The 19186-nt window shown below is 35.2% G+C and overlaps 1 protein-coding gene across 3 annotated transcripts in view; it reads right to left on the bottom strand.

Moving 5' to 3' along the window:
- Positions 1-964: 964 nt before the first annotated feature.
- LOC149796163 (uncharacterized) overlaps positions 965-19186 on the bottom strand; it is a 35840-nt gene continuing 17618 nt past the window's right edge. For all 3 annotated transcript variants that reach the window (XM_089966098.1, XM_089966099.1, XM_089966097.1), the window contains 3 exons: positions 18053-18139; positions 13357-13418; positions 965-6366 (listed from right to left, as the gene is read on the bottom strand). In XM_089966098.1, the coding sequence (XP_089822224.1) occupies positions 5046-6366; positions 13357-13418; positions 18053-18139 (1470 nt within the window). In that variant the 3' untranslated portion in view covers positions 965-5045. The remainder of the gene's footprint in view (positions 6367-13356; positions 13419-18052; positions 18140-19186) is intronic.

Genomic DNA, 19186 nt, shown 5'->3' on the forward strand with positions numbered 1-19186 from the left:
TATTTAATCGTTCCTCAGCTCAATTTTCTTTGTTCTGTTTTGCAAGAAATTTCAAATTTGCATTTCTTTCCGAGCCATGGAAGAAGTTGGGGGATCAGACTGAACAGAGAATAATGAGCCCAAGTCAGTGTAGGAGAGAAAAATTCTTACTAATATTGTCAGTTAATGTTTTGTTCTTCTCCACATTCAAGTTAGGACATTTGTTGTAGAGTGAAATAAAATCTGACCTGCAAATATGCATGATGTACATTAAATGTGTGCAGCATATTAAATAACCCATTGTTCATACCTTGTCTATCAAACAGTAGATAAACAGTGCAATCAGACCAGATGCACACAGATTATGACTACTCGGTGGTGGCATAATGAAATGTGAACTGTTAATGGCAGGCATACCATATGAAGCAAAGCTTTAAAAATATTTAAATAGGAATTTTTTTTATTCTTCGAAGAAAGTTACTTACAATTGGGCTGAGTGTAAGTACATTTTGTCCTGATGCATTATAATTTCAGTCACAACTTTTATGTTTGGGTGTATATGTGTGATTTGGATTTTTAACATTTCAGTCATTGCTACAATGTGTGCAGTGTGGCAGTCTTGTTTGGGTCTGTGATTTGGATTTTTAACATGGTTTTAACAATCTGCAGTGTGTCAGTCTGTAGTGATGACTAGCTATTGGGCATCATGCAACAGACATGTAGCATCATATTCCACCCAGTCATATTATCCTGATAGCTGGCCCACCAGTCCTAACACTAACCTCTTAGTGCTGTTATTAACATTTTATAAGTCTTTGGTATGACTTGACCAGCTTTAAACCCGTGTCCCACCCACCCACCCTGCATCCGAGGCAGGCTTTTTGTCTGGGACCCAACAGAAAATGTCTGTGGTCAAAGGTTGTTTAGCCCAACTGATACCAACTTCTGGAGATGGTCCCATTTCATGTTTTGAATAAAATACAACTAATGATAAGGACTTTATTAAAAGAGCATAACACAATTATCTAAAGAACTAATCTACCTTGAAGCCATCAAAGGAACATGTTTATAAAATATAGACACACATATGCATACACGTACAAAGTAGAATGCATATACAGTATATTCACATTTTTTCCTTCCTATGCCACACATTAATACTATACATTTGAAACCATAGTCAATATACATGCAATTAGTGCCAAAGAGATGGGTAGTAGATAGCGATGTGCAGAGGTGTTCATGAATAAAAATGGTCATTTTCTTTCTCACTGAAATGTACATGCTTCATAAATCTACTCATATCAATATATATCCATATTCACATATTTTAGTACACTCTACATACCTACATACATACATACCCAAACAATTTTTTTATCATAAATAATTGTTACAAAATGTAAAACACGAAAAGCTTGTACATGGCTGTTGATAATAATTTGCAATGGGATGGCTACATTCACAAGCTTTGTAAAGCACTATCGTCTAAAATTGCCCTACAGGGCACAATCTGAAATATTGACCTACAACACTCACATTCTATTCTTATATTCTTAAAACAGATTCTTGTTCAACTGTATGGAAAAATTGCCAAATCTAAGCATGACAGGATGTATAAACTTAAGGGTAGCAATCATTGATTTAGGTGCATCTATTGATTCTTCATCAGAAACATTATTTACACAACTAAAGTGGTTTACATTTTGCAAGGCTGTTCTTGTATAAAAATATCTACAAGAAGTGGCACCAGGATATCTGAAGGATTTATTCAGGCTTTTCTCAGTCGGGATCAATAGCGCACTGCAACCTTCATCGACCAAAACCAAGAATAGAGCAGTTTAAGAAAATCTTCAAATATACATTTCGGTGGAACAAGCTTCAGCTGCATGCAAGATCTGAAGAACTTAGTATTTATAATACTAAACACATTTTAATGTAAATAGTAATTACTATTACTTTCAAATAATGCCAAATGTTTAACATTTTTCTTAAGATGGTCTCGAGGGAGAATAATCCTTGACTCAACAAGTTGCCATCACAAACATGCACACACACACATATATGTATGACATTTTTATTTTAACTGCACTCTAAAGCCACTGGAAATACAGTCATGATGAAGGAAATACTGTGGGCATTTCTGATCTCTACAGGAATACTATTCCAGAGTAAAGTTCCTGAGTACTGGAAATTTATTTGAACAATTCCTTATCTGGCTTGGGAATTTATCCTGTTTGGTAGGCATGGATCTCGTGTGCGGAGTGTCACCAGAATGACTATACTGCAACTGTGACTAAATAGAAGCACTGTTATTTGGTATCTTAGATATTAAGGTGGTTTTTCTCAAAATGGATTTGGTTGTTAATAGGTTTTTCTGCAGCTTTCCATATGAAATACTGACAAATGATAAAAGTTAATCAGATAATTTCTGTTAATGTACATGATGTAAGTGGTTTTTCTATGAAATTACTCATATCCAATTGGAACCTTATCAAGAGGTTATCATTAGATTGCATTCTATCTAGGGTTGGATTGGTAACTGGTTCTAGCTGGGTAGTAGTAGTCCCTGCTGGATGCCAGCACCAGGCAAATTTTCCTGAGCTATATAGGGGGTGGAAGGGTACCTGGCCTTCATTATAATGAATTGGAATTGGACTATGTTATTGAAACAGGACCTTTATAGGTTGGAATTAGATGTTATGAGCAATCTGTCACAGAAATTGTTCTGATGAATTAAAAACTAATATTACTGCAAAGAAACTGTAACAACAAATTTGAACATGGTTTAAGTGTATTCAAGTAACACGCTGTGTCTTGCATTACTGAATTCATTTTTTTATGGTTGTAGGATTTTTGTTCTTATCTATGTAATGGCACATCAGCAACATTCTGTCTGTTGTGTCAAGTAACATCTAGGTTGCCAAAATGATAAAGGTAAAAAAGTATTAACATTTTTTAAATAGGCAGAAAGACAGTCATTTAAATGACATGTAACTGGACAGAGGAGAGATGGGGCAGGGGTGGAGAACTGGACCACAAGGTGAAATGGTTTAGGATGGTTATCTGGCTTTTTGATCTAGATTCCTTCTAATTTACAAGCCTGAACCAGTCTAAGAAATCATAAAGCTCAAAGGAAAAATGAAAAGTATAAACTTTTTTATCATTTTATTATTCTCAGCACACGTAACACTTAACAATGGAACTGATTGGAGTCTTTAGGTATGGAGAAATGTACTGACTGATTTAGCTAGAATAATGATTAATTTGTATCTCTAAATTGTATGTCACTGTGGTCATGAAGGCACATTCAAATAAAATCTAAATATTCTTCCAAAGTTTATTACTAAAATAGTTTAACCTAAGTTTATTCAATCCTAATTGTTGAATTCTGCACCTTAACTGCCATCAAAAAACTTCCAGATAAAACTTATTGATTGCTATGGACTTTTACAATGGTAACCAGGTACTAAAGTGGGTCAAGAAAAATGGGCATTTGGCCTATCATAACAAATAACAGGGTAGTACCAATTTTTATCCAACACATTGTGACCTCACAGTGCACAACATTCAATCCAGTTTCTACTGGATCACACCATTAGGGTGACCTCATCTAATGAGATCAATATAATTGAACACTGATTTTGCTGTAGGTACTTTGCAGAGTGTGTTAATAATGACCTTCTAAAGTGAATGAGGATCTAAATAAACTGAGTAATTGTAACTTATGTAGAATTAAACTTTTAAAAATGACGTCATTAGTGAAATAGTTGGCGCTGAACACATACATGACCTGTATGACTTGCTACAACTGAACTTGATAAAATTTCAATCAATACCACTTCTCTGGAATTGTATATATACAGACTAATAAAGTGTCCCCCTAATATACATTCTGTATAAATTTATTAATTATGCCAACAACCAACCATCCAGACTAAATCATGACTCTTGATGGGTCAGAACAATGGGTAGCTCACTGCAAAAGAGGCTGCCACATCTACCATATACTCTCACCTAAAATGACATGTCAGAATAATGGACATTTTACTGTAACAGTGGATACCGCAGCTATCATTTACATAATACACAGAATATGTATTATACTTTAACACAGGCTAATACAGCAATTGTATATACATCTCGATGCGAAGATAACATTCTGAATGATCTTTAATGGCAATTCTATGAGCTGTTCTTTTAAATAAAGTATGCAAAGTTTACAATCTATCAGGTTACAAGTCAAATTTATAAAACAAATTATATCTTTAAGGGATTATGGGCTATTGTTTAGCCACTACAACTGCAAGGATAATGCACATATCAATAGTTAAAAAAACTGAAATCTTTTCAACTTAATAAAAATCTTTGTAAACAGATCTGAAATTGTCTGCAGTAGTACATATTCTACACCTATGTTAAACAACTTCCCTTAAGTGTTCACATGCTATTCTAATCAAATATATGCATACAAATATACATAAATCAACAGACGGTATTATGTTTGTGTGTGAAACAGCTCCAAAGCTCATGGATGCTATGGATAAACACATCAACTAACATGCATTCAGTAATTACAAGCAGAGAAAAGACTACTTGAATATGTTGGTAATTTTATTTATACTGTAAAATTTAAGTATAAGAATGATTTGTGCAATTCATTACATTTCTATAAACTGCTTGAATGGATTTTTATAACCACAGCTGGATCTGAAACCAAACCCTTAGTATAATCTTTGTTCAAGTCCTATCACTGTTTGAAGATTGTGTTTGGCTGTATTCTGGGCTGGATGCTCATTAAAAAAAGTTAGTTTTATTAATTTGATTCTCTAAATAAAGATCTGATGGCTATGGTTAAAATGTGATGTGCGAGTGATAAAAATGGTGAATGGAGCAAGCAATATAAACTACAATCCTAGTACACAAGATAAAATTACTTCTGAAGATCTGAGCACAAAATCTGTACACAAATACCAAACATTCGAAAGGTTTCTATCGCTTGGTAAAAATTACTATTAATAATAATTACTGGTACATTCTGATTCCTACTATACTGATAAAAACTATTAATAATACTTGTTATAGTCTGATGGAGGGCGTTGAGTAGGTGGTGGAAGCTGTGCTCCAGTGGGGCGTGGCCCCGTTGGTGGTGGTGGGCCCCTAGGGGGTGGACCTGACCAGTGCATGTGAGGACTCTGTTGACTAGGTTGTCCATACTGTTGACTAACAGTTGTGTCCTCATAGTGACCATGTGTTCCTGGGAATCTTGGTGGAGGTTGACCCGTGGGGATAGGTCCTGGTATGTTCATTCTGGGGGGTGGTACTGTTGGGTTATGGAGAGACACAGGGGCCAATGTGCCCATGGGAGGTGCTCCTGGCCTGGGAGTGGGAGGGTGTGATACTGATGTAGTGTAGGCAGTGTTGGATAATTGCATGCTTGGCTGTACTGACTGGGTGGAATAGGTTGGAACCTGGCCAGCAAGGGACATCTGTGAGCCAGAATAATTTGGAGGTGGTGTCTGGCGGATTGATGGAGGTATGGAAGCTTGTGGATACTGCTGCTGAGGAGGCGGAGGACCATGTGACATGGGAGGTGGATGTGAGGTTGGGAAGGAGGTTGGTGGTGGTCTGCTTGGTGGCATATTATGATACATCCCTTGATCATGTCGTCGGTAGTCACTGTCATCCTGTATGGGAATTGTTATAAGATTGGTCCTTGTTGTCATAACTGGGATGGATGACTGATAGGTATCATGATGAGAAGACACAGGTTGCTGAAGAGTCTGAAGAGTCAAAGCAGGTGGTGGCTGGGACAAATGAGGGTGACCAGGAGGGGGTACATTTGTTGAGGGCAGAATTGGGGGAGGGCCCTGTAAATGTGGCATCGCTTGTCTCGTTTGCTGCGACTGTTGCTGTAGCATGCCCACTTCTGGCAGGGGACGCTGCTGCTGCTGCTGCTGCTGGTACATCATCTCACCATGACTTGATCTTGGTTGAACCACAGAACTGGTATGCTGTAACAAATCACTGCTACTAGGGTGGTGTTGACGACTAGTGCTAGTGGTGTAAGACTCTACACTGCTAAGAGAAACAGGCGTGGATGTCAGAGGTTGAGATTGGGTAGGGTGCTCTTTGGGTGGGGGCTGACTTGCTGGTTGATTCTGGTGACTCTGGTTCTGTGACGAGGAGTGAGTGTGAGCATGGGTATGTGACTTTGATTGTTCTAATGCTGATTTTAAGTGTCTATGCCCAATATGTGCATTCAAGTCCCGCTGAGACAGGTATGTTCTGCGACAACCACTTGCTCCATGCTTTGTACCTCCATATGTACAGATAAAAACTGTGCCAAGTGCTGACTGTTCTATCCTCTGAACTGGATCACCACACCTGGAACAATGAGAGAAAAAATATGGAACAGATTGGAGATACACTGATTCTAGAAGAGTCAGCACATTATCCAGATTCCCTGAGAGATCTAGATGTTGACCAAGTAAATATTTGACAAGATAAATAATTGTCCAGGTAAAGATAATATAAGAAACAAATTTTGAATCATGAGTGAATTTCATTCTTCATGAAGAAAGAATTGGACAATTGGCAAGAGGTTATTGAATGCAAAAAAATGTCATGCTGTGAAATTCTCCCAATTTTCTGGGGAAAAAGTACTTAACCAAATAAAAAACAGGGGTCATTTAATATCAATCAGGTTCTGTTTATGTAAAGACTCCTACTGAAGGTATAATATGGTTCAGCACAATCAGTTTATATTAGACCCTATGATCTAGTATAGACAATCTATATAATATTTATGCCACACTTTGTTTCCATGGTAACAAAAAAAGTACTGAATAAAGAAATCAAAAGATGAAAGGATGTCTCCATAAAACTTGCCTGACATGAAACAAGTTTGGTTCAAATATCTTGACTGGTTTTAGAGTTTTACTCCAGCAAGGAGAATGTTTACAGATAGGCATTGCATTATCTGTACCCTCCCCCCAATATTACATACTGCAGAAATGATAATTACTTGCCTGAACAAGAGTACAATGAATGGTGCATTAAATGCAATATCCACATAATGTAAAGCCCTAATCTCACTGGACCTACCATGACCACTGACCTTTGCTACATAAATGCAAGCCATCCACAAAGTTTGATCATGGAACTTACTCCAGAACAAAAGTTCAGCTCCAAAACCCATTTTCCTTGAAGCCAAAATAACACACAAGTTACACACTTTGACCCCAAAATCAAACAAGTCACTTATCTACTTTAAAAGGGCAAGCCTTTCATAAATTTTGGTCAAGGTATGTGCTCTAGAACTAAAGCTATTTTATAAAGACAATTCTTCTTTCAGTTAGTCAACCTGACCTTTGGATACCAAAATCAATAGCTTTTTATCTCACCCTCAATACAAGTAATCCAATAATTCCAGCGAAGGTACATGGTTGACAACTGAAATTTGTGTGCAGAAACCATTTTTTCAACTTTCAATCACTTACATTTGACTTTGACAAGTGTTAAAAGAAAATTACTATAATGGTAAATCAAATGAATCAAAAGTATCAAAGAATGACTGGTTTGACTATTTCCATTCCTTAATAATGTCATACAGAGGTGAAAATTTAAATGATGAATAAAGTACAGCAAAAAATGTGAATGACACTTTCGAACTGAATAGACCATTTACAAAATCAAGAAAAAATATAGTGTTTGCTCTTTGAAAAAAAAAAACTCCAGTTCCCAACAAGATTCCAGTCATTTGTTACCAGCGGACTTTACCATGCATTGTTTCCTTTCTTAATGTACTCTTTAACAGAATCTTTGAAATGGGGAATTTCCAAAGAAGTGGTCAAAAAGTATAATATGACAGATATTTAATAATTAGAGAATGAATGACCCAAGCAATTACAGAGGAATATCTTTAAGAAATGTACTCTGCACAATATTCACATCTATTTTGAACAAACGGTTATATAGGTGGGCAGAAAATAATCTAATAGATGAATCTCAGGCTGGCATTAGAAAACTATACAGTATTTGTGATAAAATATTCAGTTGGCATGCAATTGTTCAGAAGTATATATGCAAATATGGTGGTAGGTTTTGCTGTATATTTATTGACTTTTACAAAGCTCTTGATCGTGTACAACATAATAAATTATGGTTTTCTCTTGTACAGAAAGGTATGGATGGAAATATTTTAAAAGTTTTAAAACTATGTATTATTTTTTTTAAAAGCTGTGTACGAAAACCAAATGGACTAACCAGATATTTCAACTACAAATGCTGAAACACAAGGATGTGTTCTAAGCCCAATTCGTTTTGTCTTTTTATTGATGACTTAATTCAATAGTTACAAATTATGTGTAACTGGGGTATTTTCATCACAAAGAATATGCCAGAGATCATTGCCATATTGTACAAAAGTCATTCAAGTATAAAACTGAGTCACATTGATCTGTATATATGCCTTATAGTACGTCCAAATAATAAAAACAGTACATGAATAATCTAATTACTGTTAGAAAAATCAAGACAACTTAATTTATGAATGTGTTCAGTCAAACAGTCATATATGGTATTTAAAAAAAATCAATACTGTAAATTCCTCTTAAATTTTCATCTCGTAAATAGAGGATCTCAAATGGGTAATGATTTAATATTAAATTTATGAAACTTGTTGAATAAATTCAATATTAAATCATTACCCATTTGAAATCCTTTTTGTCACATGGTGTTTATTTCAGTGGAAATTATTTAGATGGAACAAAGAACAAATAATTTTGTTCATTCTGGAAGATGCTGCACCTTTCTTTATTGTGCACAAAAAATAATCCCAAGCAAAACTGAACTAATACAGTGCATTGACATTTAAAAGCAGATTGTATACTTTTCTTACAAATTATAAATAAAAAACCAAGCATCCTTCTGAATAAACAGAACATTTTACACATACAGAATGTCCAATGTGTCTGACTTCACATTGTTTGATGCACTACCTGTACAGTACAGTTGACAATCCATGTTTGCATAACACATTAACCCCTAGCGACGACTTTACGGGGCAGGAGGTAGTAGCCTACTGTCGAGCTCTGTAGCATCATGGTCATGCATGACACACTAAAGTGGGTGGTATTATAGAAAGGTAGATAGATGTAGCTCTACAATGATACCAAATAATCTGGAATATCTAGTTGCACTGCAAAATACCGATCAAAAAACCTAATTTTTTGGACCCAACTTTTTCTACCCAAAATTCGCACGTGGTCGGAATCCGATTTTGTGTCTGGATTTTAAACTTTTTGGTCTCAGATCTAAGGCAAACTGGTATGAACTGCAAACAGACAGATGAGCCTTTGCAAAAGGAAGGATAAGATGGGTATTTGGAATAAAATGTGGTCTCGATACAAAAATAATGGCTCTGTTTAGCAAAACAAAAAAAAAATACAAAAAAAAATAAAAATAACTCCAACTTTTACCCTTCTGCTCATGCGCGGGTCAAATAGCCAATGAAAAATGACTAGGCAGTATGTTATTGAAAGATCACCGGGGATTTGGTGTTTTCAGATCTATTCAGAAATAGCTTTCAAAATGTGTTTCCTACTCAATTTTCAGGCGAAAATGACAAAATCCTCCAGGGGTTGATGTGTTAAAAAGTGTCACTTTTACAATTAAACATTACACTGATATTTTGATATTCATGAGCAAGAAGGTTTACTGGATGCAGAAATTCCCATATTTCCTGGAATGTATTTTGGAAAGGTGGACAACAGAATATGCAAACAAATTTTATTTTGACTCAGAATTGCATCACAAATTTACCATGTAAATATGCAGTAGTTGGAGAAACATCAGTCACTTTGGAGACCAATTTATGTCCACATTCTTCTGTGAACAGAGGTGAGTTTATTTACTTCTGTAAGTTAATATTTAAACCATGCTTGTATATAGGGTAGATTCCATGTGCAGATATATATCGCCTCCTCAACCCCCACCCAATACAAGCAAAACCAATAGTTTTACTGGTTGTTGCTATTGTTTTTGTAAATTAGCCATATTGGAGCAGATAAGACCATTCCCCACCCCCCAATTCTTTTTTGCAAATAGATTTGAAAAATGGCAACCAAATATGTTCCTTGAAAACAAAATATTGAAGAAGGTGGGGTTTTAAAAAACTTTTCCACAATCGAAGCGGATCAGTAAAGAGAATATATAATGCACAGTAATTTCATGGGTTTATCAGGACCAATCAGAATCACATAAAGTAATATTTTAATATGTCACTGTGGTAATATCAAAACATATGAAACTGAACATACAAAAGGAAAACTATACCTACTATGTGATAATTCAGAGAATTAAATATTCAAGTTTAACAAAACTTGTGGTTTTGCTTTTTTCTGTTACTTAAAGACCATAGAGTCATCCCATCTCTAATAAACAATTATTGTAGTAAGCACACTAATGTTCGGAACTTTTTAAATACCTCTTATATGAGCAAATAGTTTAGTTGTTTTGGAGAAGTTTTTCTACTTTCAGTCATATTTATTGGTGGATTGACATTTTTATAAATTTGAAAGCCCTATACAGAACTATGTTTTCTGTCAAATTTGGTCAAATTCTGACAAGCAATTTTTAAGAAGACATCTAATGGTTTTCCTATTTTTAATATTGGCAGCCATATCAGATGGTGGATTGACATCATTAACATAAATCTGACAGGTCTTCATGCCAACACGGTTTGTGTCAAATTCTATTCAGCACTTTGGAAAAGTCATTTAAAATGTTTTCTTATTTTTAGTAATGAAATCCATATTTGTTGGCAGACTGGCATCATTTATAAAATTAAGTCTGAAAGATCTTCAAGCCAGATTGATTTTTGTCAAGTTTGGTCAAATTCTGTTAAGCAGGTAAGGAAAATCTGTTGAAAGATTTTATTATTTGTAACTACAGCCATATCTGTTGGTATGCACAATTTTAAAGGTTTTGGAGAAGTTATTTTTTAATAGATAATGACAGGTCAGCATAATTTGTAAAAAGAAGTTAAGTTGTCTATGCCAGAATGCTTTCTGTCTAATTTGGCCAAGTTTTATTTAGCCGTTTTTATGAAGTTGTTTAAGTTTTCAGTTTTTAGTATGTGGCCATATTTGATGGCAATTGGCACCATTTATTAAAAAACAAAAAAGATCTTCATAAAAGAATGTTTTTTGTCAACTTTGTTAAAATTATTTTTGGCAGTTTTCGAGAAGAGTCAATTTAAATGTTTTTTTTTCTTCTTCTATTTTCAGTAACAGTGGCTTTGCTATTTTTAGTAACAGCAGGCATATTTGATGACAGACTGTCATCACTTCTGTAAACTTGAAAGGTATTCCAGCAGGATGCTTTATGTCAAATTTGATTAAATGCTGTAAAGCTGATTTTGAGAAATCATTTAAATCGATTCTACTATTTCTAGTAATGGTGGCCTTATTAATGGCAGATTGGCATCCTATTTACATATATGAAAGCCCTTCATGCTAAGATGTTTTGTGCCAAATTAAAGTCTGAAATGGTTTTGGAGAAGTTTTAAAAAGCAATTGTTCCTAGACAAACAACACACATGATGGAGGCTGGGTGTTATGACCAGGTCTTAAATTATTTAACAGAAAGCAAGTGAAATCATCCATTTTAAGTAAAATCAACAGCTTGTTTCTCTGCAATACAAAGTGAAACTTCAAGAGACACGGTATTGTGAAATAAATCCAAAATAATCCTAAATGTTTTATTGCAGTCTAAAAGTTTAGAATGTTCTGAATGAAATCCAATAGTTTTCAATGTCCTGATATAGCACAATGATGTAATCCAGAATGTCTCTGAATTTACAATAATTCAAAAGTACTGTGTTAATCCAAAGGCAATGAGCATTAAGTAATTCCAACGAATATATAAATAAAAAAATTCCCACTGAATCAAAACTTGTATATATAATTCCCACACACCAATCTTAATACAGGAATGATGTTGTTGTTGTTGTTGTAGGGTTTAACATCATTTTTCAGCACATGATAGGCTATACATGGCGGCCAGTATTAATGGTGGAGGAAGAACCCGTGAAATCCCCAGAAAGAACCACCGACCCTCGAGAAGCTACTGGCAAGCTTTCTCACATACCCACATTGGCCAAATCCGAGACTCGAACCCAAGAAGACAGAGGTGAGATGGCAGTGATCTGTAACGGAGAGCGTCTTAGACCACTCGGCCACTTGGGGCCAATACAGGAAAGAATTATTTGTTTACCATGTCTCATTTTATATACATTTTCACATGACCTAGGTTTTAGTCATTCTCATGGAAAACTGCAATCAAACTGTAAACATGTCTGTGACTAGAATGTTCTGAACTCAAAATGCTATGTCAATATGTTATTTACAGCAAACAGTCATGTACAAAGTTAGCTATGTAAACATGTTTACAAATGACTATTACCTTTAAAGTACAATCTACAATCATGGACAAAAGTTAAGCTCACACTACAGATATACATAACACTGGGACATACCATGAGCTCACTTGACTTCATGACAAGGCAAGTCAAAAACTCTGTAAATGAACTGCTATTCTCAAGGAAAGGAAAGGGTAGCAAAAGACCCAAAGTGATGAAAAGGTACTGTTGTGGACAAGTAATTAAAAATTGTATAAGGGATTAAGTGAATATGAAAGTGTTATAAGTCAGATGATGAATCTTGCTGTATGGATGAAAGTATAGACATATCAAAGGGTCTTATTAACTCATTAAACCCTGGAGTTTTTTTGTCATTTCTGCCTGAAACACATTTTGGGGGCTATTTCTGAATACATCCTAATACCTCGACTTCCAAGAGATTTCCCATTAACCTAATGCCTAGTTGTGTTAGAAACATCATTTTTCATTGGCTATTTCGCTGTACATGAGCAGAAGGGTAAAAGTTGGAGTTCTTTTTTTTTGCATAACGGACCCATCATTTTTGTATTGAGACCACTCTTTATTCCAAATGCCCATCTTATCCTACTTTTGGCAAAAGTTGATCTGTCTGTGTGCAGCTGAGACCAGTCTGCCTTAGACCTGAGGTCAATAAGTCTAAACTCCAGACACAAAATCAGATTCCAACCACATACAATTTTTGTGTGGAAACAAAATTGGGTCCAAAAAATTAGGTTTTTCCCTCTGTATTTTGTAGTGCAACTAGAAATTCCAGATTATTTGTTATCATTGTAGAGCTACATCTGTCTACCTTTCTATAATACCACTCACTTCTGTGTATCATACATGACCTTGACGCTTCAGAGCTCGGCAGTAGGCTACTACCTCCTGCTATGTAAACGTGGCGCCAAGGGTTAATGAGTTAATACACTCACCTTGGACATTTTCTTTCAGTCTTTCTGGCACAGTTGAAGCAGAATACATGTTTGCACTGAATCTGTAAAAATGGAAACAAATTTCAAATAAATTGTCCAATTCACAATTACTGCATGATTTATTTTGAATTGCAATTGGTGCCTCGCAATCAGAGCACTCACAGCTAGTTTCGACTGATTGTCCAATCTTTGACAGAAAACCAAACTAGACACCAACTGTGTCCACAGTCTATTTTCAAGACAGTTGCTACAGCTGATGTGATGATAGGCTTGTGGCTATTTTGAAGGTGAAAAGCAATATTGGATGTCTTCACAATTTTAGACAGTCAGTTTCTTGATTGGCTTTCTGTTGAAATTGTTTGTAATTTTTCACCTGTAAATTCTAGATGACTGAATGTTAAGTGTCACTGCACTGTTTGTGAGGTAATGTTATGGAGGCTTTAACATTTTCTCAACAGTGTAAGTTGGAATGGTTTTTAACTGCTGGTCAATCTGTACAACTGATGGTTAAAGAAATATACATACTAGGACAAATTCAGCTCAGCTAGATATGGAAAGGTAAGTTTGATTCTGGATTCAATCTCGATAACCGTAAATGTCTTTTATGGAATTATTAAAGCAGTCAGTCAGTACAGTTTCCAAACTACATCTCAGCTTGCTCAAGTGTCTACATACATGCTGTGGTTGTTATTTTGTCAAAATTCAATTAGAAGCTTAGGTTAACAGCAGTATAGTCCAGTCAAGTAATCTTAATTATTGTGGAAAATACTTATTACTGGACATAATTAAGAAGGTTTTACTTTTCCTATCAATATTTTACATCAAAACAACTCACATTTGCCACAAATTTCCAGTTCTGGCATGCAAGTGGAATACTCAAATTTACATGAAATCATTTCATAATCTAATGGTCATGTAAATGTTAAATATTTTTAGCTTTTCTGGTCAAAGGCAAAAAGTTTATGGGCTGACCGGTTGTCAGTTATGCATTGTCCATCATCCAATGTCTGTCCATTAGAACAGGTTTATTATCACTGCTCTTCCTAACTACATGGAGAGTTACCATGAAAACTTATCCACATATTCATCTCACAGACTGGTTGGTCCCTTAATCCCAAATGACTTTAAAGTTATTGAGTGGGAAAACATGTGATCAAAGAAAGGATGGATGGAAACACTTTACTGTCACCCACTTTTGCAAAATGACTGGGCATTATTATATTTAAATTGTATATGGTGTTTTACATTTGTTGTAATCGATTGTAAATGGCTATGACATACCTGACTTTAATCATATTATCTAAACAATTGTTTAATGATATTTCAGTTCAAGGTTTAGCCTTGTTTACAAACTTATAATGTTCTGGAAGTGAACTTTTGACTCATATCTTGGTAATTTTATTAGGTTTTCATATAAAACTGAGATAAACAAAATATTTCATTCCAGTTTTAAATTCAGTCTGTGGAATCATTTTCAGGTGTGTTCAGATAAAATTTGAGAGGATTCCTTTATTTAAATTATTCACTGGAATTACAAAGTTCACGTTGCCATTTTGGACAAAATCACTATTTTGGGATTATTATGAATTCATTCAAAGACATTCTGGATTATATCATTGTGATAAATCAAGACTGTTGGTACATCAGCACATTCAATATTGGAATTCATTCGGAACACTATACTTTTGGACTTGTGAACGAACATATAGGTTTATTTGAGATTTAATTCACAATACTGCAAGCTCCTCTTAAATTTTCACTTTGTAATTTTGCGAAATAAAATTATTTGTTGATTTTAAGAAACTTGTTGGTTTGGCTTCTTTCTTTTACTCACTTTATGACCATAGAATTGCAACAATGGGGGACAATAAAGCATGATTATCACATTTTTAAAGATGACTGAATCATATAACAGTCACAGGAAACACTTTATCTATTTCTCCTGGTTGTAATCTACCTGAAATGTGACCTAAATTAAGTACAATTAAAATATTCATATTCTTAAGATCTATGTGCCAAACATTTGATTACAAGTCCATTTAATGGGAATGTGAGAAAGCTTGCCAGTAGCTTCTCGTGGGTCGGTGGTTCTTTCCGGGGTTTTCCCGGGTTCTTCCTCCACCATCAATACTGGCCGCCATGTATAGCCTATCATATGCTGAAAAATGGCGTTAAACTCACAACAACAACAAAAAGTCCATTTAATCAAGCATGCTGATCTGGCATTTGGCATGGTTGTTAAATCCACATTAAAGGAGTTTTCACTGAAGTCCCTGCACTAATAATCTCACATGTATGTAATGGAACCTTTTACAAGCCCAGTTTGTTCTGAAATCCATTGACAAAGTAAACAAAATCCAAAACACAACCAACAAAACAGTTGGAAAGTGTTATAGTGTACATGTAATAAATATAATACTGCATTCATGTTTAATTTGGGAAAGAAATCATTTCATATGGCTCATGAATTTGTTTCCATCTAATGGACATTAAACCTTTTTTCCCACCAACACAGAACAAGACACATATGTAGTTTTAGTACACAGAAGGAAACTTTTCTAAGGCAAGCAACTTTCTTGAGGAGGCAATTTTTCTACTTAATACATGCTGTTACAACAGGTGAATTCAATGACCTTCTTCCAATCATGGTGAGGTCACAAAAATCTCCATAAAACGACCAAGACTGAGATGTAAAGATACTAGGAAGGAATGGAAAGTAACAAAGGCTGTTTCTCAAAGAGCATTTGAGTAAAAGTGCAGTAAAGAGTTTTAAACAATTAATGACTTTAACCATGAAAATAAAACCTTGATTGATCAATGAGATTGCTATCAATGTATCTCAAATGTTTATGACATAAAGCAGAAGCAAAAAAAGGACTTAAAATACTGATAATGTGACCATGACATTATTGCATGCAACATGCCTCTTCTATTACATTTAAGTTCACTAAGTTTATTTATGTTAAATAGCTCCTAAGAAAGCAGAATGGAAAATGTTACATAAAGATATGATTACCAATCTACCCACTATCTAAAGATGTATATATTGGGGTGGACAAATTGGCAGTTTAATACTATGTCTGTCTAGGACTTCCAAGTTTTATTTTCAGACAGCCTAACTGTAAGGTTCCCAGGCCCAGGGAACTACTGGCTGTATTTTTATTGTTGTGATTTTTGCTGCTATAGGTATAAAGTGCAGTGCAGCAATGTGTTATCAAGACCTACTCATAGCCACCAAGCAAATCAGATAAAACATTCATGATGAGAGTCAATCTATGCACAATGTCACATTTTTAAGTCTGTGAGAAGCAGTCTGATAAATCAGCCCCAAACCTGTACTGATAATAAAGATGATTTTTGGCTCTGATCTGATAGGTGTTATTCATCTGATGCAAATGGTGTAGACAAGCATGGCCACAACACGTTGGTGTATATTTTTGACACCTACCAGTATTTCTTGACTTAAAGTTGGTTTAAGGTTCCTTTTGGAGATATATACAAAATATTTCCAGATCAAATCCTATGTTTGACAATTTGTAAATCCACATAGAATAACACAATCCTACCTCCTGTTGCCATTTCCAATTTTGCGGCTACATATGGCTGTTCCATCAGATACAGCAATCAATCAGACCTGACTTCACTCAATCACTTATCAGAAAATTTCAGTTGACATTAGACATTCTGACTGCACGACTTAGTTTCATCCGAGTGACAGTCATCACAATACAAAAATAAGAAGCAGATCATACCAACGGAGTATTCTCCTTTGTTTAGAGTAAATGATTTCAGGCTGAAATCTGTTTATCTTGATTCTAAATTAAGACAAAATCAGTTGCATGGATTTCTGCTTGATGTGCAAACTGCCAGAGAAATGTTACAGATAAACAGACTACTAGCAGAAGCACAGATTGCAAGAGCAATGTTACTGCTACACAGATTACATGTAGATGCACAGATTGCCAGAGAAATGTTACTGATGCAGACTACCCATAGATGCATGTATTGCAAGAGAAATTTTCAGCTGCAGTTTACCAGAAAATGCACAGATTGCAGGAACAATGCACACATTGCCAGAGAAATTTAGTTGCAGAGTACCACAGATTGTAGGGGTAATGCACACATTACCACAAATTTTGCTGCACAGATTACCAGAGAAAATAGCTGAACAGGTTACCAGTAGATGCAGACTGCCAGAAAAATGTACAGGTGAAGAGACAACCAACAGATGCACAGACTGCCAAAACAATGTTACAGTTGCACAGATTGCCAAAAGATGCACAGAATGCCAGAGCAATGTTACATCTGCACATGTTCTGATGCTGTGCACAATACTAAAGATTCATTTATTTTTGAAAGACATAACTTTACATTTTTTGTGGCGACAGTCACATTTTCGTTGGTAGATAAATGTATGGATTTGAAAAGGGATCTCTTTCTTTCCACAAAAGATTCATTGCTCAATAGGTCCTTAAATATGTGATTTCAGCAAACACAAAATCCACAAACACTGGTGCCAGAACATGCATTTTTTGTTTTTGTGTGTGTGTGTGTGTGTGTTGTGGGGAGATATCCAATCAAAAAAGTGAATTACATTCAGTGAGACAAGAACAAATGAAAAGCTATATTCAATCTTATGAATATCAAATATCCAGCTTATTGCTGAATTACCATTTACTGATTGTTGCATACTGACCATTCGCCCATAGATAAGTATTGGCAGGGAGCAGATCTCACAGCAATGTATCAGAGGATCAACTACCTTCTCGCCCAGTAAATGCACCTAAAAATAGTAAATTTAAAATTAAATGAAACTTTAACTGAACAAACAAATAAGCAGACCTGCCAACACTGCAAAAATCAAAATCAGAAATTTGCCACCAAATCATCATTAAAAATCAGCAGGCAGGGTAAAAAATCAGGAAGTACAAGAGTAAGGTGTATATATCATGATAAAGATGTTCACTTTTGTTATTTCAGTCCATTGTATGTTGCATATTTGCATTTCTGCAAAAGTTCATCATTTATTTGTCCTTGGGTGCCAAATTTTCTAACAAGAATAGCTTCCAGGGTTGATGTTGACAGGCTGGCTCTTTGGCTAGTTCTGTTTTTTCTGACCATCGAGAATGCTGTGTTTATTAATGTTATCTAGACCACCACATCGTATTGAGAGACGATGTGAGCAACATTGGTAGAATGCACGATAGGAACCGCAAGTAAATGGACGAATAAAAGCAAAGTGCTACTCCCACTCATTCCTATATTTTTGATCCCTTTTCTTTTTCTTTGCTGGTGAAAATTCATCAGTTACTTCCTTTTCTTCTTTTTTCACTTCAATTATGTTGCTGAGATTTGCTGATGGGGTCGGATAAAGAAAACCACACAGTGAGACAATCTCTCTGTATTGCTGGATGAAAACCGGAAATCAAGCCAGATATGATAAAGTACTAAGAAATAAACCAGACACAGAAAAACCAGATATAGAAACAGGGAAATGGAAAATGATGTTTTGTATATATAAAAATACGGATTTTTTTCTCAGGGAGTTGAAAAATCGGGGATTCAGGAGACAGGTCCAAACATTGAGATTCTCCTGATATTTTCAGAAGGGTTGGCAAGTCTGAAAAAGACCGCTATGGCAAATATAACATAACACAAATATAAACGGTAGATAACCATGGATACTTTCTCCAGTATTTATCATGGTATGAAAATTTTACATATCCAATCAAGCAAATCATTTCAGCTTTTCATTCCTAAAAAAACTTGCCTTGACTCATGTTCAAATCCTGTAGCAACTGATCAATCACCCGTGCTGATATAACTTAGC

The sequence above is a fragment of the Sinohyriopsis cumingii genome, chromosome 7 (assembly GCF_028554795.1).
Source record: "Sinohyriopsis cumingii isolate HCF-2022 chromosome 7, ASM2855479v2, whole genome shotgun sequence".
Lineage (NCBI taxonomy): Eukaryota > Metazoa > Mollusca > Bivalvia > Unionida > Unionidae > Sinohyriopsis > Sinohyriopsis cumingii.